Source organism: Ochlerotatus camptorhynchus, unplaced genomic scaffold (assembly GCF_037179485.1).
Source record: "Ochlerotatus camptorhynchus isolate MF236.1 unplaced genomic scaffold, CSIRO-AGI_Acam_v1.1 ptg000213l, whole genome shotgun sequence".
NCBI lineage: Eukaryota > Metazoa > Arthropoda > Insecta > Diptera > Culicidae > Ochlerotatus > Ochlerotatus camptorhynchus.
Window position 1 is genome coordinate 1,340,424 of NW_027040703.1, and position 23,493 is coordinate 1,363,916.

A 23,493-nucleotide genomic window follows, 5' to 3' on the forward strand; every position below is an offset into this window, starting at 1 on the left:
GCGGATTAACATATGCAAAAACATCTTTGAACAAACTATACCCCTAAAATCAATGTTTGCGAAGCTATTAAAAAAGCGCACGAAAACGACAAAAAGCAACACTGTGCAATGCAATAATTTACGCCACAAGAGTAAGAGGAGCATAGCAAACAGGTGAGGTATAAAAAGCATCCCGCACTCCAGTCCCAAACCCCTAATTGTTCAAAATAAATTAATTGGTAGTAGGTTAACTATCACCATTGTGTAATGATCAAAGATCAATTATTTTGTTTCTAACCATATGAAATCCAAGGCTAAAGCGCAAGAAGCTTACTATGCCACTCCTTCCTCTACTTATTTCAGAAAAACTATTCAATATTCTCTTCCTCTCTGCATCTTTAGGTTGGCGAGTGACATTTGAGAACGGTATCTCTAAACTCAGCTAACACAAAATACAATGTTTTCCCAGTCATCCAGCTCCTACAGCCTACAGCAACAAAAACATAACTTCCAGCACTGAGAGGTCATAAGCAAAACCCATGCTATCAGCCGGCAGTGTCGATAGGTTCCTGACCTTGATCGGTGTCGGCAATATGACCAAAATGCAAAAAATTAGCATAGCTAAAAGTAGATATATGCAACAGTGTGTTCACTTTCCCATTGCTTTCCATATCACACACAAAACCGCGGTCAACGTTCATTCGCGTCATGCTGAAAAATATTAAATATTAAATTGTGACTAAGCCCCTTTTCCATTCCGCCCTTCGGTCGCGCTTTAAATTATTATGCAAATCGATCGAGACTTAATAAAAAGGCCCCGGCTATCCGTCGCTTACATGTCGTCTTACGGTAGTGCAAAGCGGTCGTGTGTTCTATTTCTTCAAGTGGCCACATTTTCTCTAATTCCGGACAATCATGGTGATGCGAAGCTCGTCGATGAAGAAAGGTTGGCAAAATGCTAACACCGGTTCCGAGTCGGAATCTCACGTGACATGCTCCTGTCAGGTACCTTGAAGGCTTGAAGGATTGAAATCTAAGTGCGTGTGAAGTAAATTTTGACGATCTTTGCAGCCTGTGGCGCGGGTAGCGGTTCAGGTTGCTCAGGGATACATGTACGGTGTTCGGGACATCCTTCCGAATGGGGAGAACTATTTCTACTTCAAGGGCATTCCTTACGCGAAAGCTCCTGTAGGAAATCTGCGCTTCAAGTCTCCGGTTCCGCTTGAGAAGTTTGCGGTGAGCTATTTGGATTGTACCACGGAACGGAGCAACTGCATGGGAATGGATGTGATCAGTAAGGACATTACTGGTTCAGAGGATGGCTTGTTTCTGAATGTGTACAGTCCGGTGCTGCCGCGCAAAGACGATGGATCGAAGAAACTACCGGTTATGGTATTTATTCATGGGGGAGGATTAATCGGTGGTCATGCAGATAGCACGATGTACCTTCCGAACTATCTACTACAGGAAGGGGTACTCGTGGTTACCTTGAACTATCGGTTGGGTGTTTTTGGATTTCTCTGTCTACCGGAAGCTGGGATCGAAGGCAATGCAGGACTCAAAGATCAGGTACGTCTTGCAATAATTGACAAGCTCCGAAATTAATTGACTTTATACTCAAATCAAGCGATTGGCTCTTCAATGGGTGAGCCAAAACATTTCCCAGTTTGGTGGTGACCAAAATAACGTAACCCTTTTCGGTGCCAGTTCCGGTGGCATTGCAGTCAATTTGCACTGTATGTCACAGGAATCCAAGAAGTACTTCCACAAGGCAATCATTCAAAGTGGTTCAGTCTACCTGGAGTGGGGTCACCAGGAGAAGCCTGAAGAGAAAGCTCGTAAATTGGCTCGCCTTTTGGGATCAAATCCCAGCACCGACGAAGAAGTGTATCAGGTGCTTAAAAATGCCCCAGCCAGGAAAATCTACGAACTTCAAACCAAAACCGTGTCGGACCGGGAACAACTGGTTGAAAAGCTCTTTCAGATTCCATTCCTGCCGGTCATCGAACGGGAACAGTCCCCGGATGCCATCATAACCAAACATCCGACGGAGATAATGCGTGACCCCGATGGAGTTGGTATTCCTATTATTCTGGGCTATAATGAGTATGATGGAATGATGGTACTGCTTGATGCCGTTAAAAATCTTAATATTTACAATCTGGAACCGGAGCGCTTCATTCCACGGACGCTCAACATTGACTGTTTCACTCCGGAAGCCCGTCAGTTGGCTCTCGAAATTAAAAAGTTCTACTTCAAAGACCAAGATTTATCTCGTGAAAATATTATGCAACTGGTAAAGCTTTTCACTGATAAGTACCTTTTATCCTTAAGAATCACGTGGGAGCTGTGGGCAAAGTACCAAACCAAGGCAAAGATGTTCGGGTACCGGTTTTCGTTCGATGGATTGCTTAACAAGGGCAAAGCGGTGTCGTCGTTCAGCGGTATGAAAGGGGCTTCCCACATCGATGAAGTCTACTACATTTTCAGTTCACCAATCCTGAGAACGGAGGTGCCAAAGACCAACAAGGCGTACGAATTGCGAAGCAAAATGGTTCGTATGTGGGCAAATTTTGCCAAGTTCAGCGATCCAACACCGGAGACGGGAGAGACAAGTCTGCCGTTCAAATGGGAACCACTCAAAAACATTCCGGTGGATTGTGACGACATAAAGTGCTACGTTCTGAGTATCGCCGAAGAGATCAAAATGACTGAGATGCCTGAGCGTGAGAGGATGGACTTTTGGACGGAGATTTTCCGGAAATACAACGGCCATGTGACGAACATTGCCATTCCCACCGCTAAATCGGTTGATATGAATAATAATAGTGATTAGGTTAACGTATTCTGATGGATGGAAGCAAGATTTGATGAAATATACTGTTATCAAGAAAATTTTGTCGAATACATTTTGGTTTGCGCCAATGCGCATCAATTTGATGTGTTAAACAATAAAGATGATTTGGGAACCCTAATTTGAACTTTTTTTTATGAAAAAAATTATTTCTAAATATTTTTGTTATACCCAAATGCAAGAAATGCAAGATTCTAGTACAGAAATTAAAAGCACCACATGAATAGATTCTGTCCTATGGTCATCGAAAGGATTTTCAAGTAATTTGGTTATTTTGCTTAAGGCCATCGTTCGGACATTTTGAGCCGTTTGTCTGTGATTTGGGTGGTTTTCCAGGAAACGTCCCGAAAATCCTGTGAAGGAAAGCGAATATCGGGAAACGAATTCCGTCCGATTGTAGCCAAGGATTTTGTTATCTTAGTGGTGTAAAATGTGGGTGGAAAAGTGCATTCAACTTCAAGTCGTGTGCTTTTTCCGGGAAAGTGGCATTTCCACCCAAAGAGAATATGCACGTGAGTGTATATGTGCGCGCAAGGAAATGCAATCTTGCGCCTATGTTTTCCCGGGAATTTCCCAAGAAAGTATACCATATTTTTATACCAAGACATTCTGCAGAGTCTGCACAACATGATGGTATACATAAACATATGATTCTCGAAAATTTGTAGCATGGTTTTTCAATTTCCAAACCATGCGCCAAACATTCTCGCTGTAAATTCGTCACGAACATAGTAAAGAAGCAATCAGCAATTACGCATTTGTTTTACAACGTTGCCACATTTTCTTGTTCCTTTGCTACTGGATCACATGTTCGTAGATCCACGTGTCCTTTTTCGCTTGTTCGCTCATCATATCAAATTGATCAGGAATTCTTCCGAAATGTCAAAAATTATATCGAAGACCTACGACGGATCGGAAATTGAAATTGAGATCTCCATGTATTCTTTCATCATATCAAACTGAACAGGAGTTCTTCAAAATCTTATCTATCGAAGACCTACGACGTATCGGGAATTTGAAATCGAATCCTGCATATTCCCTCATCACATCAAATTGATTATTAATTCTTCCGAATAATCACAAATTATATATAAAACGTATGACTAATCGGAAATTGAAAATGAGTTCTCCATATATTCCATCAACACATCAAATTGACCAGAAATCCTTCTGTAGACATTCGGGCAGTTAGAATATATTTCAAAATACAAGGATGGTCAGAAATTCTTCCAAACTATCAGAAGTTATATGGAAACCCTTCGATTGATTGGAAATTGAAATCAAATTCTCCTTTAATTCCATCATCATATCATATTGATCAGGAATTATTCCGAATAATAAGAAATTATATCGGAAATTGAAATCGAGTTCTCCATATTGATCAGGATTTCTCCCAAATTATCAGAATTAATATCGAACACGTATGACTAATAGGAAATTGAAATTGAGTTCTCCATATATTCCATCAACATATCAAATTAATCAGAAATCCTTCTGAAGATCTTCGGGCAGTTCGAATGTATTTCAAAATACAAGGATGATCAGGAATTATTTCGAAGTTCTACCGAGTTATCAGAAGATATATGGAAACCCTATGACTGATTGGAAATTGAAATCGATTTCACCATATCAGGCATAACATTTGATAACGGCACAAAAGCTTTTGTAAACAATCGAAGTACGCTCACGCAAACCAACAACATCATCGGATAGGGGCACCTGTTCGAAAGTGGTATTGGTTTGCGTGGGCGTACTTTGGTTCGCGTGTAAAGGGTCTTAAAAAGTTTGTTTACAAAAGCTTTTGTGCCGTTATCAAATGTTATGCCTGATATGAACCCTATCAAAGTGTTCAGAAATTCTTCCGGATTATCAGAAATTATATTGAAGGTCTTCGACTAATAGAACAATTGCAACCGAGTTTCCATATATATCTCAATCAAATCAAGTGATCAGGAATTCTTTCGAATAATCAGAAATTATTTAAAAAAAAAAACTATATCTGATCAGAAATTGAAATCGAGTTCTCCTTATTCCATGACCATATCAAATTGACCAGGAATTCTTCCGAATTATCATACATTATATCAAAGGCCTAAGACTGATCGGAAATTCAAATCGAGTTTTCCATATATTCATCATATCAAAGTGATCAGGAATTCTTCCGAATTATCATATATTATACCGAAGGCCTTCGATTAAAAGAAGAATTGAAATCGAGCTCTCCATATATATCCTTTTTCCATCAAATTGAACAGAAATTGTTCTAGACATTTTTGGTCAGTAAGAATGTATTTACAAAATGTCATAATGACCAAGAATCATATAGAAGACTTTCAAATCATCAAAAATTTGAATAAAACCCGTTGAATACTATCCAACAATGTCAGTTTCATCAATAATTCATTCGAATTATCATAAATGATACGAAGACCTACGATCGGAGATTGAAACCGAGTTCCCCATATATTCCCTGGTCATATCAGAGTGAGTCCTGCTGCTTATCTTTGGTCTATAAGAATGTATTTTCAAAATTTAGCATTGATCAGGAGCCATGTAGACGATCTTCAAATGATCTTGAAATAAAACCATTTGAATATTCTTACATCATATGAGATTGGTCAGGAATTCTTCCGAATAATAAGAAATTATTTGGAGGATTTCCAACTTATAGAAAAATTTATATTGTGTTCTCCATATATAAGCTTCTCATATCAAGTCTTCTTCTGAAGATCTTCGGTCAGTTAGAATGTATTTTCACAATATAAAGATGGTTAGTCGAAGGCTTTCAAATAATCTAAAATTGAAATTCAATCTTTTGAATATTATCGCCCCATATGAGGTTGATCAGGAATTCCTCCAATTTATCAGAATTTATATCGAAGACTTACGACTTACAGGAAATTGAAATCGATTATCCATATATTCGCTCATCATATCAAAGTGATCAGGAATTATTATGATGATCGTCGGTCAGATAGAATGTAGCAAAAATTCGAATATTCAAAGGATTTTATTTCAATTTCTGACCGTTTACAGATCTTCGGCATGATTCCTGATCAACACTATATTATGAAAATACGTTCTTATTGACTGAAGATCTTCAGAAGACTTGCTGATCTATTTGTTATAAAAGGGGCGCCGGTGGTGTAAGCGTGATTATCTCTCATCCCAAAAGGCCAGAGGTTCAATCCAAGTCGGCACCACCGGGGTTTTCTGAGGAATAAAATTTCTTATCACACCTTCCTTCGGAAGGGAAGTTAAACCGTTGGTCTCCAGTCCATGAGTTGATGGGTCGATATGTAGGGTCCAGGGGTGGAAACTACCTCCCTGGTGTCGGTAGCACTGGTACTCAGTACGGAAACAAACCAAGGATTTTTTTTTGTATGAGAAAGAAATATTTGGAGAACTCGATTTAAATTTTTTTTCTATTAGTCCAAGGTCTTCGATATAATTTTTGATAGTTCGGAAGTATTCCTAATCAACCTCATATGATGAGAGAATATTCAAAGGAATTATTTTTAATGTTTAATCATTTGAAGATCTACGATTCTTATATTTTGAAATGCATTCTTACTGACCGAAGATCTTCATAAGAATTTTTAATAATTTCGATTTGATAAGGAAATATTATATTAATTTATCAATTTATTTATTTATTTAGTCGTTAATCAAAAGCGTAGATTATATTATGATATCCTTACTTATGATCTATGATTTCGCAGTGCTTGGAATTATTTTTCAATTTTAGCGGTGACATATTTAGGTCTATCATTTCTCAGTTTTCATTATAAATAGATATCATCTGACTTATCGGTCCATATTTCGCGTAGTTAGTGCGGTGGCGATCTACCGCGAACAAATGTCTATTACGAAATTTTCGAAAAGGTGCATAAAAATTAAGTCTTGATAATAAATAACCTGAGTCAATGCGTTGCGAAGCTATATTGTTTACGGAATAGACCATATATGTTATACCGATGCTCTTTCAATACCTGAATGTTGATTAACAAGCAACATGCTTCATAAGATGGGAGAAGAAATGCTGTCCATCCCAATTAACTCATATAGTAAAAACTACTTTTGGATTGACTCTATTCGTTCAATTGTGTAAGGTGTCAAGTGGAAACCAAAACGTTTTCTAAAATAAAATTGCTTTATAAAATAAATATGAATTGCCTGCACTAAGAATTATTGTGTTGTAATGATCCACAAATGCTTATTTAGAATCTAGAAACTTTTATCAAACAAACTTTTACAACACCACGTCTAAAAAAACATGTACTTCATCATAAGCACTTTGAGCTTTTTCAAAATAAGAGAGATATCGTTAACGTACAAAATGAAAAGAAGAGGTCCCAAGTGCGAGCCCTGAGGAACTCTTGACAGGACTTGAAATGAATTAGATTTTTTCTAACAATTTTCTGACGGTCCGTTCCCAAGTATCACTAGCAACATCGTTCTTGACAAATAAAAGAAATCCCAGTTGTGAATAAGTTCTCTATTAATTGCTTGCAAAACGTCTTGTTTTAGACCCGTTGTATTGTTTTTGTGAAGTATTCAACCTTTCTGACATGCTGTTTATCTTGAAGTTATAATTCGGTATTGAATGTCTCAATTATCTGTTTATAACATATTTATAAAAAAAAAATTGGTGAAAACTTGCTAGCCTTATATACAACATCTTTTCGTATGTCAGTTTTAGAAACGTGAGCAAATATGAATACATCTTAAATATAACTTATTTAAAACATGAAAGTAATAAGTTATATTGCAGTGGTACACATGACAAGCAAATTTTCATCAAATTCCATCAGTTATAAATGTGTTATAAACAGGTAATTACACAGCAAAAAAATAATTTTGATATCACGTCAAAGTGGATGCACTACAATCATGTCGAAAATATGGTGTAATGTTACTTGCTAAAAAGGACAAAATTATCATTAATACAATGCATGAACTGACATTACGCTGCTTTTACTGCATTTGTTTATTTATGTGGTCATAAAAATTACATGAAATTTTCGACATGATTGTAGTGCATCCACTTTGATGTGATATCAAAATTATTTTTTTGCTGTGTAGGAGTTGCAATACCGAATTATAACTTCATTATATGATGCAAATAATGTTCTTGTTTTTCGAATACATTTCATTCATGTTTTTATCATCACAAGTACGGTGTGTAGAATAGAAACGTAAGATAACTAAAAATTAGTTGACATTCTATTTTTTCCCAAAAAAAAAAAGATGTTTGCAAAAATTGGGAATTTTATCCAGAATATGATGTACAATTCTTTTAATAGTATCGAGCTTTTTCTAAAGAGCCCATGAGTTTTTTGAAAGTAGAATGTAAAGATTCACCAAAAAATTGCATCTGCATTGGGAGTATGAGATCTCATTTTATGCCCTTTTTTCGCACAATTAAATACCCCAGAATAATAACTTTTGTTAATTGATGATAGAAACACAAAAAAATCCATTCGTTGGAAGGATGAAATTCATTTACAACATGCCCAAATTAGTAGTTTGCGTTATAGTTATAATTGAGTTGCGCTAGTCAATTATATATACCATGACATATGTGTTTTATATAGACATCACCTTTTGCGCTTTTATCGTGTGACTAGACCAAGTCAAAATCTTGAAAGCGATTCTGCTGATTTTTACTTGATTTATTTGGTTTAGTCTTAAGAAAACATTTTTTTTTAATAAACTGCAATGTCTCATTTACACCAATGACTGCGAGCAGAATGCTCTCATTTTTTGAATCAGAAATGAATGATATCAGCATTGCGTTGATTGAAAATGCCATAGATATGAATTTTAATTTCAGGAGGAAATTGAGATACTATTTATTCGGCTATTTGGAAGAATATTTCAATAAAAGTATTACAATCATAATCTGTGGCGAATATAAAAGTTTCACCTGCTATATTTATTTTCACCCACACACGCTCAAATTCTTTAGATTCAGATTGGATAATGAATACCTAATTATTTTTTTATGAAATTGCGACGTACTATTCATGTGATTGAAATTCTTACAATAAACCAGAATTACAATAAAAAGTGTTTCGAAGGAAATTTTTCTGATCAGCCGTAAGGCTTCTATATAATTTCTGATGATTCGAAAGAATTTTATATGATGGGAGAATTTGGAATAATTCTTGATCATTCTAATATGGTGGGATACGATGTAGATTAATTTTTTGGTTATTTGAAGGTCTTTGACATTATTCCTGAAATTTTTAAATACATTCTAACTGAAAAGATCTTTAGATGAATTTATGATCAATTTGACATGATAAGAAAATATACGGAGAACTCGATATCAATTTCCGATCAGCCGTAAAGCTTCCAACTAACTTCTGATAATTCGGAAGAATTTCGAAATAATTCCTGACTATCGTTGTATTTTGAAATACATTCTAACTGCCCGAAGATCTTCAGAAGGATTTCTGATCAATTTGATATATTGATGGAATATATGGAGAACAATTTCAATTTCCGATTAGTCATACGTGTTAGTTACAATTTCTGATAATTCGGGAGAATTCCTGATCAATTTGATGTGATGAATATACGGAGAATTGATTTCAATTTCCGATCAGTCGTAGATTTTCGATTTAATTTCTGATAATTCGGAAGAATTCCTGATCACTTTGATATGATGAAGAAATATACAAAGACCTCGATTTCAATTTCCGATCAGTATTTGGTCTTTTTTTATAATTTCTGCTGATTCGGAAGAATTCCTTATAAATCTAATATGATGAGGGAATATATAGGGAACTCAATTTTAATTTCCAATTAGCCGTATGTGTTCGATATAATTTCTGATAATTCGGAAGTATAGCCGATCAACCTGATATGATAAAGATATACTTATATGGAAAAATCGATGGCAATTCTTCTATAAGTCGAAGGCCTTGAATATGATTTCTGATAATTCGGAAGAATTCATGATCACTTTGCTAGGGTGTATATGGATCATTCGATTTCAATTTCCGATCAGTCGTAGGTCTTCGATATAATTTCTGATAATTCGGAAGATGTCCTGATCAAACTCGATTTCAATTTCCCACCATTCGTAAGTATTCGATACAATTTTTGATCATACGAAAGAATTCCTGATCAATTTGATATGGTAAGGGAATAAGGAAAACTCGATTTTAATTTCTGATCGGGAAGTTTTTTTTTTATAATTTCTGATAATTCGAAAGAATTCCTGATCAACCTGATATGATAAAGATATACATGGAAAACTCGGTTGCAACTGTTCTATTAATCGAAGACCTTCAATTAATATTTTTTCTGATAATTCGGAAGAATTCCTGATCACTTTGAAAGGGTAAATATGGGGAAATCGATTTCAAATTCCGATCAGTCGTAGGATTTCCATATGACTTCTTATCATTCGGAAGAATTCCGAAATAATTCCTGATCATCCTTGTATTCTGAAATACGTTCTAACTGCCCGAAGATCTTCAGAAGGATTTCTGATGAATTTGATATGTTGATGGAATGATATAATTTCTGATTATTCGGAAGTGCAACAAGTTGATATCTGTGATTTCAGTTCGAGACAATTTTGAGATTTTGGTTTCCAGTAGTTTTAGGGAAAACTGACTCATTCCGGTACAGAACCAAGTAAATTAGTTTGCAAGTTTTATTGAATGGATAACCGATCCCTTCAAATACATAATCCTATGGTTCCTATTGCCATTTTTGAGTTTCGCAAATATGTTGCCATATTTCTGAACACTGCAACGATAAAAATTGAAATTATTGTACTTTCATCTTGAAACTATTGTATAATTGGGGTTTTCATTCCCAAGTTTCGATATTATTTTCCCAGGTTTCATGAACTACAAAAATATAAGAATTGAAAGATCGGTGATTTCTGCGCAAAATATGTTTTGAAACTGCGATTTCTAGCAGATTGATGTAGAATAGACTCTTGCCAGTACAGAACCTTGCAAGTTCGTTCCTATAGCCATTCCAGATTTTTGAAAGACCTCAATGGACCAGCAACAACAATATAAGAAATAGAATATCTGTGAATTTATCCCGGAACAATGTTGAAATTGCGATTTCCAGAAGCTTTATGAAGAACTGCCCTTCCCGAAAACCTTGCAGATTGGTGCCTATGAACATTCATGAGATGGGAAAATATTTTTCCAGGTTTCTGGAAAACCTAAGAATCCACTGCAAAGAATTGAAATATCTGTGACTTCAGTCCGAGAGTATTTCGCAATTTTAGTTTCGGTTTCGGTTCAGAACCCTGCAGTATGTTTCAAATAACTATGTATTAGTTATGGAAATATTTGTCTTCAGTTATGTGCGTTTCTTTTTTCTTATGATCGATTATTTATTACGTGTTCTTTGGCTTAGAACCTTTCAATATAACGTGTCTATATATAATGAAAACTGTGAAATGATAGACCTAAATATGTCACCGCTAAAATTGAAAAATAATTCCAAGCACTGCGAAATCATAGATCATAAGTAAGGATATCATAATATAATCTACGCTTTTTATTAACGACTAAATAAATAAATAAATCGAAATTAATATAAATAATCAAATCGAAATTATTAAAAATTCTTATGAAGATCTTCGGTCAGTAAGAATGCATTTCAAAATATAAGAATCGTAGATCTTCAAATGATTAAACATTAAAAATAATTCCTTTGAATATTCTCTCATCATATGAGGTTGATTAGGAATACTTCCGAACTATCAAAAATTATATCGAAGACCTTGGACTAATAGAAAAAAAATTTAAATCGAGTTCTCCAAATATTTCTTTCTCATACAAAAAAAAATCCTTGGTTTGTTTCCGTACTGAGTACCAGTGCTACCGACACCAGGGAGGTAGTTTCCACCCCTGGACCCTACATATCGACCCATCAACTCATGGACTGGAGACCAACGGTTTAACTTCCCTTCCGAAGGAAGGTGTGATAAGAAATTTTATTCCTCAGAAAACCCCGGTGGTGCCGACTTGGATTGAACCTCTGGCCTTTTGGGATGAGAGATAATCACGCTTACACCACCGGCGCCCCTTTTATAACAAATAGATCAGCAAGTCTTCTGAAGATCTTCAGTCAATAAGAACGTATTTTCATAATATAGTGTTGATCAGGAATCATGCCGAAGATCTGTAAACGGTCAGAAATTGAAATAAAATCCTTTGAATATTCGAATTTTTGCTACATTCTATCTGACCGACGATCATCATAATAATTCCTGATCACTTTGATATGATGAGCGAATATATGGATAATCGATTTCAATTTCCTGTAAGTCGTAAGTCTTCGATATAAATTCTGATAAATTGGAGGAATTCCTGATCAACCTCATATGGGGCGATAATATTCAAAAGATTGAATTTCAATTTTAGATTATTTGAAAGCCTTCGACTAACCATCTTTATATTGTGAAAATACATTCTAACTGACCGAAGATCTTCGGAAGAAGACTTGATATGAGAAACTTATATATGGAGAACACAATATAAATTTTTCTATAAGTTGGAAATCCTCGAAATAATTTCTTATTATTCGGAAGAATTCCTGACCAATCTCATATGATGTAAGAATATTCAAATGGTTTTATTTCAAGATCATTTGAAGATCGTCTACATGGCTCCTGATCAATGCTAAATTTTGAAAATACATTCTTATAGACCAAAGATAAGCAGCAGGACTCACTCTGATATGACCAGGGAATATATGGGGAACTCGGTTTCAATCTCCGATCGTAGGTCTTCGTATCATTTATGATAATTCGAATGAATTATTGATGAAACTGACATTGTTGGATAGTATTCAACGGGTTTTATTCAAATTTTTGATGATTTGAAAGTCTTCTATATGATTCTTGATCATTATGACATTTTGTAAATACATTCTTACTGACCAAAAATGTCTAGAACAATTTCTGTTCAATTTGATGGAAAAAGGATATATATGGAGAGCTCGATTTCAATTCTTCTTTTAATCGAAGGCCTTCGGTATAATATATGATAATTCGGAAGAATTCCTGATCACTTTGATATGATGAATATATGGAAAACTCGATTTGAATTTCCGATCAGTCTTAGGCCTTTGATATAATGTATGATAATTCGGAAGAATTCCTGGTCAATTTGATATGGTCATGGAATAAGGAGAACTCGATTTCAATTTCTGATCAGATATAGTTTTTTTTTTTTAAATAATTTCTGATTATTCGAAAGAATTCCTGATCACTTGATTTGATTGAGATATATATGGAAACTCGGTTGCAATTGTTCTATTAGTCGAAGACCTTCAATATAATTTCTGATAATCCGGAAGAATTTCTGAACACTTTGATAGGGTTCATATCAGGCATAACATTTGATAACGGCACAAAAGCTTTTGTAAACAAACTTTTTAAGACCCTTTACACGCGAACCAAAGTACGCCCACGCAAACCAATACCACTTTCGAACAGGTGCCCCTATCCGATGATGTTGTTGGTTTGCGTGAGCGTACTTCGATTGTTTACAAAAGCTTTTGTGCCGTTATCAAATGTTATGCCTGATATGGTGAAATCGATTTCAATTTCCAATCAGTCATAGGGTTTCCATATATCTTCTGATAACTCGGTAGAACTTCGAAATAATTCCTGATCATCCTTGTATTTTGAAATACATTCGAACTGCCCGAAGATCTTCAGAAGGATTTCTGATTAATTTGATATGTTGATGGAATATATGGAGAACTCAATTTCAATTTCCTATTAGTCATACGTGTTCGATATTAATTCTGATAATTTGGGAGAAATCCTGATCAATATGGAGAACTCGATTTCAATTTCCGATATAATTTCTTATTATTCGGAATAATTCCTGATCAATATGATATGATGATGGAATTAAAGGAGAATTTGATTTCAATTTCCAATCAATCGAAGGGTTTCCATATAACTTCTGATAGTTTGGAAGAATTTCTGACCATCCTTGTATTTTGAAATATATTCTAACTGCCCGAATGTCTACAGAAGGATTTCTGGTCAATTTGATGTGTTGATGGAATATATGGAGAACTCATTTTCAATTTCCGATTAGTCATACGTTTTATATATAATTTGTGATTATTCGGAAGAATTAATAATCAATTTGATGTGATGAGGGAATATGCAGGATTCGATTTCAAATTCCCGATACGTCGTAGGTCTTCGATAGATAAGATTTTGAAGAACTCCTGTTCAGTTTGATATGATGAAAGAATACATGGAGATCTCAATTTCAATTTCCGATCCGTCGTAGGTCTTCGATATAATTTTTGACATTTCGGAAGAATTCCTGATCAATTTGATATGATGAGCGAACAAGCGAAAAAGGACACGTGGATCTACGAACATGTGATCCAGTAGCAAAGGAACAAGAAAATGTGGCAACGTTGTAAAACAAATGCGTAATTGCTGATTGCTTCTTTACTATGTTCGTGACGAATTTACAGCGAGAATGTTTGGCGCATGGTTTGGAAATTGAAAAACCATGCTACAAATTTTCGAGAATCATATGTTTATGTATACCATCATGTTGTGCAGACTCTGCAGAATGTCTTGGTATAAAAATATGGTATACTTTCTTGGGAAATTCCCGGGAAAACATAGGCGCAAGATTGCATTTCCTTGCGCGCACATATACACTCACGTGCATATTCTCTTTGGGTGGAAATGCCACTTTCCCGGAAAAAGCACACGACTTGAAGTTGAATGCACTTTTCCACCCACATTTTACACCACTAGGATAACAAAATCCTTGGCTACAATCGGACGGAATTCGTTTCCCGATATTCGCTTTCCTTCACAGGATTTTCGGGACGTTTCCTGGAAAACCACCCAAATCACAGACAAACGGCTCAAAATGTCCGAACGATGGCCTTAACGACGTGTTCTATGATTTGAGTTATCATCCGTTTATGGTATTTTAATTAGGGTACAGTCTTGTACTCCGGACATCACATACTTTGAAAATAAATAACTCATGAACCAAATATGGTAAAAACAAAAAAATCACTGTGAAATCATAAGGAAATTATCTCAACAGTGTATTTAAAATATAATCCTTAAAATGATTTGCTCAAAAATGATCACGGTGGAAGACAATTTCTTAGCTGACTGCACATAGCTACTTGATTTTCACGGTGGAGGTTAATTGCATAGAATAACATGAAAATCAATTTTCTTAGTCATGAGAATTCACATCCACGCAGCAAAAGATAAAATTTAATATCTCATCGAAGTGTATGCACTACAATAACGTCGTAAATATGGTGTAACTTTAATAGTCACGAATGGAAACATTTGGCATTCAGACAGTGAGTGTACCACTGGCGTGCAATTGCCCCACCTTTTATAAATAAGATTTTTATTTCCACATTCACAAAATAATGATATAAAATAAATTAATTTCTTGATAATTTGATTTGAAGGTAAAATTACTTCATTTCATAATATAAGGGCACTGAAAATCTTTTATTGCATAAATTGTACCACAGAGGTGTATACAAAAAAATTCTGGTGTAATTTTTTTTTTCTAGGTGGTTCATGGAGAGTTAAAAGAAAAGGGTAAATTTAAGGTAGAGAAAATTCACCTTCACGGTGGTTAATCGAAGAAAAAGCTTTTTATTTAATAGTTCTGGTGTAAAAATATCATCAAGGTGGTGCATTGAGGGACTGATGAAAATAAATAACTGTGGTGTAAAATTGAATCACGCTAAAAATTTGGAGGTGCAAATTTAACTGAAAAGTTCTGGTGGAAAGTTTGCAACACTGTGGTGAATGAAGCAGAAAGGTTTATTCATTTTTCTGATGCATAATTTGCATCGTTCTAATGAATGCAAGCTTCATTGAAAATTTATGGTGGAAAATTTGCACCATGAGGCATGAACTTCACTGACAATTTTTGGTGCACCGTTCTGGTGAATGAAGGAGCATGCTTTATTGAAAATCTCTGGTGCAAAATTTGCATCGCTCTGAACAGAAAATTTCTGGTGGAAAACTCGCACTGGTCTGGTAAATGAAGGGACAAGCTTTATTTAAAATTAAGCTATGTTGAAAATTTCTGGTGGACCGTTCTGGTAAACGAATGGGCAAGCTTTTCAGACAAATTTTGGTCTTAAATTTGAATCCTTCTGCTGAGTAGAGAATCAAATTTTAATAACAATTTCTGGTGTAAAATTTGCACCATTTTGATTATTGGAGGGAAGCTGCCCAAGTAACCACCAAGCCCGCTAACTACCCGATAATCGCCCTTTTTGCGATATAAGGTAAATATAGGGTTTCCGAACTTTATATCAGTCGTATAGCAGCCTTATATACCAAAAAGGGCGATTAACGGGCTTGTTGGTTACTTGGGTGCTTTACTAAAAATTTATGATGAAAAATCTGGAAATAGGGGCAAGCTTGCAACATTCTGAGCATAGGAGAAGCAATCTATATTGAAAATGTCTGGTAGAAAATGGAAAAAGGAAATCTGCACCAATCAGAACATTGGAGAAGCAATGTTTATTGAACATAAATGGTGGAAAATTTGCGTCGTTCTGGACAATTGAAATTTTCTGGTGTAAAATTACCTGGGGGCAAGATTGTATTGAAAATTTCTGGTGTAAGATTTGCAACAATCTACTGCATGGAGGGGCAAGCTGAATTGAAAATTCCTGATGTAAAAATTGCACAGTTCTGGTGAATGGAGGGGGGAGCTTTATTGAAAATTTCTGGTAGATTACCTCCAACTTTTTGGTGCATGGACGGACAACTTAAACTTGACTTCCGAGAAGAACCTCAAGGGTATTGAATTCTGAGGACAGTTAGAAAAAAAGATTTCTGAGGATGATTTAATGAAAATTCTGCGAATAATTTCTAATGAATCCTGCAGATAATTCCAAGATAATTTTGAAAAGAGTACCGAGAGAATCAAATCTTGAATGAAATTTCAAAGGGATGTTAAGGAAAATTTCAAGGAAACTGCGAGGATAATTTCAAGCTCATTCTGGGAAGAATTTTTGGAGAATACAAAGGAAATTCTTTTGAAACTTTAGGGGGATTTCCAGCCCAGCGGCAGGCGCGTAGGCAACATGTTATACGGTGACAGCGGGTCCAGCACAGCAAAATAAATTATTTGAGCCCTGGACATGCTGTCTACTGTCAAACGCTGCTGTTGGTATAGGCCTTGTCACTGGCCTGGGAATTTCAGTTCCAAGGTGTTCTGAGAAAAAAAAAGTTCAAAAATATTCCGAGAAAAACCCGAGGGGGGCGACACATCCAGATCATCGCCTTTTTACCATAAATCACGCTCAACCTTTATGTATCTAATCACTGTGCGCTATCTGTTTCCATCGACTCTCGCAGCTTTCATCTTTCTTCACATCGCTTGCATCTTCTCGTGAACGAATCAATCACCGAACGAAAAAAAAAGCAGCAAGCCATGTTGTTTGTTTACATTTTGCTTGGCAGTTTTTTCCATAAGTTTTCATCGAACGTTTTGCGGCTCAAGTGATAATTTCATGTGTGGATAATTTTAGAATATATTGCGGTAATACTTCATAGGTTTTAGTCAGAAAAAACTGAAAAAGCCGCGCAAGGGGCCATTGCGAGATGACATGGAGAAAGATTTGTACATAATGTATACATTTGTATACCGATTTAGTACCTAATCGATAACAACATGCGACGGTTGAATCGAGTCACTTTATTTCAGCATTCGTAAGTAACTTTGTAGTTTTGTATATAAGTAGTTATTGTATTGTTATTAATTTGATTTTTAACTTTGATGCTCGTGATGAAAACAGAATTGGATTCTGAAACTGGCAGCATCGATTCCGAAACCTATCCCAATACAAACACCTGTATTGGAAGATTGAAGCAGTAGATCTCGGTCCTGGAGGAGCGTAACCTTAATACAGGAATTGAATAATTTTAAAAGAGAAGTGTTTATGATTTCATGTTCTTACTCCACATAACCTTTCCAGACAAAGTTTTACAATTGAACAAACTGCCAAGAAGCTGATTTATTCAACGGTCATATCCCACTGCTGGATTCCAAGTCATTGGCTGCATCTGGACTGTTCGACATTTGTGTCGTGCGGTCTGATACACAATCCAACATCTGAAGTAGGCACGGGGTACAGAGGGACAGTTTTACGGGTTTGGCAAGAGCATAGGGAGCAACCGATGGAGGCTGATATGCTTCCGATGGAGAACGACGTGATCACACCCACTATGGGACAAATTGCATCTACACACTTAGTTTTTTTTTGCCGAGCTGGGCACCACCGAGCTGCTCAGCATTGTATTATGCTGTATCTCAGTGAAAAACTTGTCGAGATTCAGCTAACAAATGGGAATTTTGCCGAGATCTCAGCTAACAAACATAAATTTTGCAGAACCTAAACATTTTAGTTAGATAGGTTCCGATTCTACACATTTTAGATTCATTTTTATACCTGTGATCTTGACATTTTTATCTAGGGGATGAGTACTTAAGGGGGTTAGGTTTGTGATAAGACTGAAGACTGAACATTGTAGGGCCAGAGATGAACCAGCGTCTGGCAGAAAATCTCCTTGATAAAGACAACCAACCAACCAACCATTGTGGTCGAAATACGTATCTGTCATGGATACCAAAATGAATAAAGTGGAATTAAATGGAAGATAACATTTTTTGCTGTTTTATTGAAAGCATTCCGCTAACAACCCAATTTCATTAATTCATAAAAAACATTTTAAAAATAAATACAATTTTAGACTATATGAAACATGTTTTGTTCTATTGTGTTAAACGCTGGCCAGACTGGAGAGTTATAACATGTTATAACGGTTGTCGAGCAATAGATGCGCCTTTATTCCGTTGTTTGCTCTGATCTGATTTATTTACTATTTAAACGCTTTATAAACGTTGACTGTCTTCCTGATTCCACACCAGAAGTTTAATCCAATTAAAACTGAATAAGTGTAATTTGCACATAAATTGACGCTTTAAATCGATTGTTTTCAATTGATTTAATAACATGCTTTATTAGACGTCTAATAATAAACGGCGCCGGTGGTGTAGTGGTAAGCGTGATTACCTCTCACCCCAGCAGGCCTGGGTTCAATCCCAGTCGGCGCCGCCGGGATGTTCGAAGCCGTTGGTCCCCGGTTCATGAGTTGATGGGTCGATAGGTAGGGTCCAGGTGTGGGAGCTGCCTTCCTGGCACGTCGGTAGCATTGGTGCTCAGCACGGAAAACAAGATCGACGGAAAAAAACAAACCAAAGGAAAAAAAATGCAACGACTGTTTATCTTCGACCTCATAACAGGCAACGTGAACTATCCCGAACTTCTGGAACTGATTCCGTGGAATACTGCTCCGCGACGATTCCGTAATTCACCGTTACTGGCAATTTCATTTCACAGAACGAGATCACAGATTCAATAACTGTTTTAATTCTTGTTATTACTTCAACTCGATAGATACCTGAGCAAACCAGGAGCAGCCAAATCAAGCCAAATAGGCCCTGGTGTCAAGAGAGGAAAACTCAAGTGATGTAATTTTTACGCTGAATTTTTTGCTGAGGAATGAAGGCGGGATTTCAAACTGGCACTGATAATAAAATTCCGAGTGTAATGTTTATTAGTTGGTTATCTGATTCTTGATAAGATCCTTCATCAATTTTATTTCTTCGGGTGAACCCAAAAGATTCAGATGAAGTCCTATGGCAGCCTATAATTTAGGTTTTGATTTTTATACTTTTTTGTTGTTATGTACCAGCTATCGCTTTCATGTTGTCGCTATAGCATGCACATGTTAGTGTTATTCGTGAACTCTACAAAACTATTTATTCAAACCGGGAACGGACGAAATTTTTTCGTACATACTAAGATAGCCGGAATGGAGATTTTCTTTATCAACGATGCGCCAGCACCTATTGGCGCCAAAACGTGACGTAAACGCCAAAATCAAAATTGTTCGGGAGAAGCTTCTTCTATTCAGGCATTATAAAAAGTGAAATTTTTCCGCACTAAGATTTCAATCGATAACTTTAACCTAATTTGTCATCCTAGGTAAGAAAATTTCAGCAAATCGAGCAAATCGACATTTTTCAACTTCGTTGAACAAACTTTCTCATGAAAAATAAAGGCCTAAACTCAAATTTTCAGGAACTAATAGATAAATATCAAAATGCAAATATGTGAAAATTGGCCATTGTAAATATCGTATACGTCACTTAGTTTTCACGCGGTAGCATTGTGCCCTGGAACATGCATATTGTTGGCAAGGGCGTAGCCAGGTTTCAAGCTAGGGAGGGGCGAAAAAACTTGACTATGAAAAATTTGGACGGATGCCATTTCACCGAAAGCCTTTGTGTTGCTGAGTTTAGGGGGGCTGTTGCCATCCACCTGCCCCCCCTACCCCCCTCTGGCTACTCCTATGATGGTTGGTATGTACTTAAATGTAGCATTTCAAATGATGGAAATAATATTCATCGATAAACACAATCAGGCATCTCTCGATGCGAACACCGGTAAGCGAGGAAGTAAAATATGTGCAAGTTTGTCAACATCCCTTGAGGAAAAGAGGTACAACAACTATATTCCATCCAAAAGAAATGGAGTTAAAGAGGAACCGGTTATAAAATAGTCCTTTCCCGTACCGTTCGACGACAGTTAGGTTGACAGTTTAGTTTATTAGCATTGACTGTATAATCATTTGGAAGCACAAGGCCACATTTCAAGAAAACGGTTCCCTCTTCTGAGCATGATGAGTACAGTTATGGACGTTTTATGTTTCGAATATTAACGCAGAATCAGAATCACATATTTAGAATCATATCGCAAGTAGATCTGTTGCATTTTGGTACTATAACAACATTGAAAATATATTCAAAATCTTATTCTTCCCGGTTACCACATCTCAACAGATAATTTATGTCTGCTCTGAACCAAATATTGTTGAGACTTTCACAGTTATCTCCAGGAGGTGAACAAATTCCTTTAATTTTTCATTAATTTCGCCAAAATTGTGACCACTCACTGATCTCATTCGCCATGCTCTACGCCTTCGATAGTTTTAACAGGTTTTAACCCTTTCCTGAATTATATTCCCAAATTCTCCCTCCAATTTAAATTCAATCTGACAAAGCAGACACGACTGATGATTATTTTCAGTGTTTTCCAATTTTATTTTTTATCGAAAGGTCAATATTTAGTCGGTATCAATTAATCTGTGTCACCAAATTTCCGAAATAATTTCCCATGGAACACGCTTTAGCTCAAACGTTTCCTGTGGTGTCAAGTCGACTCCCCCTAAAAGATTCTCTTGAATATCCATCCAAGCTAGTGAAAGGTTTAACGGGAATTGGCAACTTTTAGTATCATAAAATAAGGTACAGATAGCACGTCGCTGGGAAAAGGGTTGCAACCTGACCAGCCCATTGTTTGTTTTTGACCAACTCATTGCTACTGGCATATTAAGCACGAATGCACGCTCCCAGTGGGTGAATTTACAACCCGTGATTTTAGTTTAAGTTTGCCCGAAACGATGGAACGGGTTAATCTCATTATAGGTCAATTTTCTAACAAGATAATTAAACTCTGCCCGAAAGCCTAATCTGGGAATACCGCTGGGGCTGCTGCACTACTGATTGCACCAATAAAACGTCGGTATGCTCCGATGAACGCTTCCTAGAGTGAACGGGTTAATCCGCAGGGTTTGTCTTTGATGTACACGAAGTTGAGATTGCCGCAAGTTTGTTTGGAAAGGGTTAATCCTATTAGATGGACTTCTGTTCTCAGGTTAATCCTTTCAGTCATTTATGGTACTGCAAGGCATTTCTCTGAGATGTCCTACCTTAGGCTTATCTTTCGGTAGCCTTTCAAGATCCTAAAAGGATTAGCTTTTTATTGATTACATTCCCAATAGGTTCAGGCAGTTAGTAGGAATATGCAAATTTGACATTCCTTCCAGCGTGAGTACTTGCCACCAGCATGGCTGCGCACAATGGTTTCCATTCAAAGAACCATAAACCGAGCAGAAAAGCGTGAAATCTGACATCGGAACGCCTTCCATTCCGTCTCGAGAGGGAGAAGTCGGTTGCTCTGTTCTGGTTCCTTGATGATCGACGCTGGATTTGTCCACCACATGTGTCGTCGAGCCCGCCATCAAATAGAGGCTTGCTGCTTGGCTGACTGCCTTTCGAGAGAACGGGCTTAAATTTCACCAGAGCACAGCATAACCGAAGCGTGTCCCTTAGTGCGGCGAGGGCTTGTACTGTTCGGAGACGCATGGGTGTCACATTGCCCATATGCCTAATATGCATCAGGGAACGCTTCCCAAGGAGTCACATCACAATTTTGACGATTATCATCACGCTTGGCGGTACGTTGACGTGGCCTTGTGAACACACTTCATTCCTCAGGCACTGCATATTCCGAGAGGACCTGTTTCATTTAATGTGTTTGAATATTTTGGCTGTTTTCGGTTTGTTTTTATTGGAATTTGGACGGAACTTATGAAAGCGCGCGCGCACATGCATGCGATGCGTGCTGGAACAGCGAACGGGAATTGCGACGATGCATGAATAATGTGGTGATATATTCGTTCCAGCCATTTCCATCACCAGACTGCGGCATCGATTCGGGTGCCATGGCGAAGGCGTGGAGGCGGTCGAGTTTTATGGGATACAGCAGTTTTTAATTTCATCTAATCTCGTTAATTTTTACGAGCGTAACTTGAATACGGTTTGATTGCTTTTTGAGAACGTGTTTGTTTGGAAGTTAAACAAACGGTTCAACATGATCGGGGAAATGATCTGGCAGCTACGATTCATTGAAGAGTGCCTTTCTCAATGGAACATAAAAAAACATCGGTTTCAACAACAGTTAAACAGTAAACATTCTCCTGGAACAGTTAATTAGAGCAGCATGTTAACCATACTTATAAATTAATATTCAGGACTGATTCATATATATATAAGATATGCGTCTGTGTAGATTACTATGGTTTGATGTGCATTTCGTATTATGCACCAAAGTGTACTACTGCGCTGAAAATAATCCCTCCGAATTATTTAAAAAAAAAATTCGAAGTTCAATCACAGCTGGTATGTTGATCTGATATTTTATTGTAAAATGTAGTGCTATATTGCTTTGAAATAGGTAAATCTTAATCTTTACTGGCAAGAGCGAATCATGTGGTGGTGTAGTGGTAAGCGTGATTGCCTCTCATCCAAAAAGGCCTGGGTTCAACCCCAGTCGGCACCGCCGGGATTTTCTGAGGCATAAAATCTCTGATCACGCCTTAAAGTAAAGCCGTTGGTCCCCGGTCTATGAGTTTGATGGGTCGATAAGTAGGGTCCAGGTGTGGGAGCTGCCTTCCTGGCGTCGGTAGCATTGGTGCTCAGCACGGAAATCAAGATCGACGAAAAACAAATGAAGGAAAAAAACATGTATATGTAAGTTGCCTTGTCTTTTTTGTTAAACATGAATCAACTGAACTGAAATTGTTGAAGTAGGCTTTGTATATCTGAACAACTTTATCGAATTCATCATGATGTTGCGATGTCACATCGAGGAGTTATTCATTTTATTCAGCTAGATTTCGTATCTAGCCCACTGTGTATTGTATTCTTGCTCAGCCG

At 36.7% G+C, this 23,493-nt stretch overlaps 1 protein-coding gene across 1 annotated transcript; it reads left to right on the top strand.

The window, feature by feature from the left end:
• Nucleotides 1-852: 852 nt before the first annotated feature.
• Nucleotides 853-2,834, top strand: LOC135703435 (esterase B1-like). The gene is made up of 3 exons (XM_065224669.1): nt 853-984; nt 1,051-1,548; nt 1,607-2,834. Exons 1-3 carry the CDS (start codon nt 895-897, stop codon nt 2,813-2,815), a joined length of 1,797 nt encoding a protein of 598 aa, XP_065080741.1. The 5' UTR covers nt 853-894; the 3' UTR covers nt 2,816-2,834.
• Nucleotides 2,835-23,493: the final 20,659 nt, after the last annotated feature.

Bases quoted from the DNA above. Each gene is read 5' to 3' on its own strand.
- LOC135703435 (XM_065224669.1), top strand. From the start codon at position 895: ATGGTGATGCGAAGCTCGTCGATGAAGAAAGGTTGGCAAAATGCTAAC. The intron at 985-1,050 runs GTACCTTGAAGG...CGATCTTTGCAG, and splicing joins ACGTGACATGCTCCTGTCAG to CCTGTGGCGCGGGTAGCGGT. The intron at 1,549-1,606 runs GTACGTCTTGCA...ACTCAAATCAAG, and splicing joins ATGCAGGACTCAAAGATCAG to CGATTGGCTCTTCAATGGGT.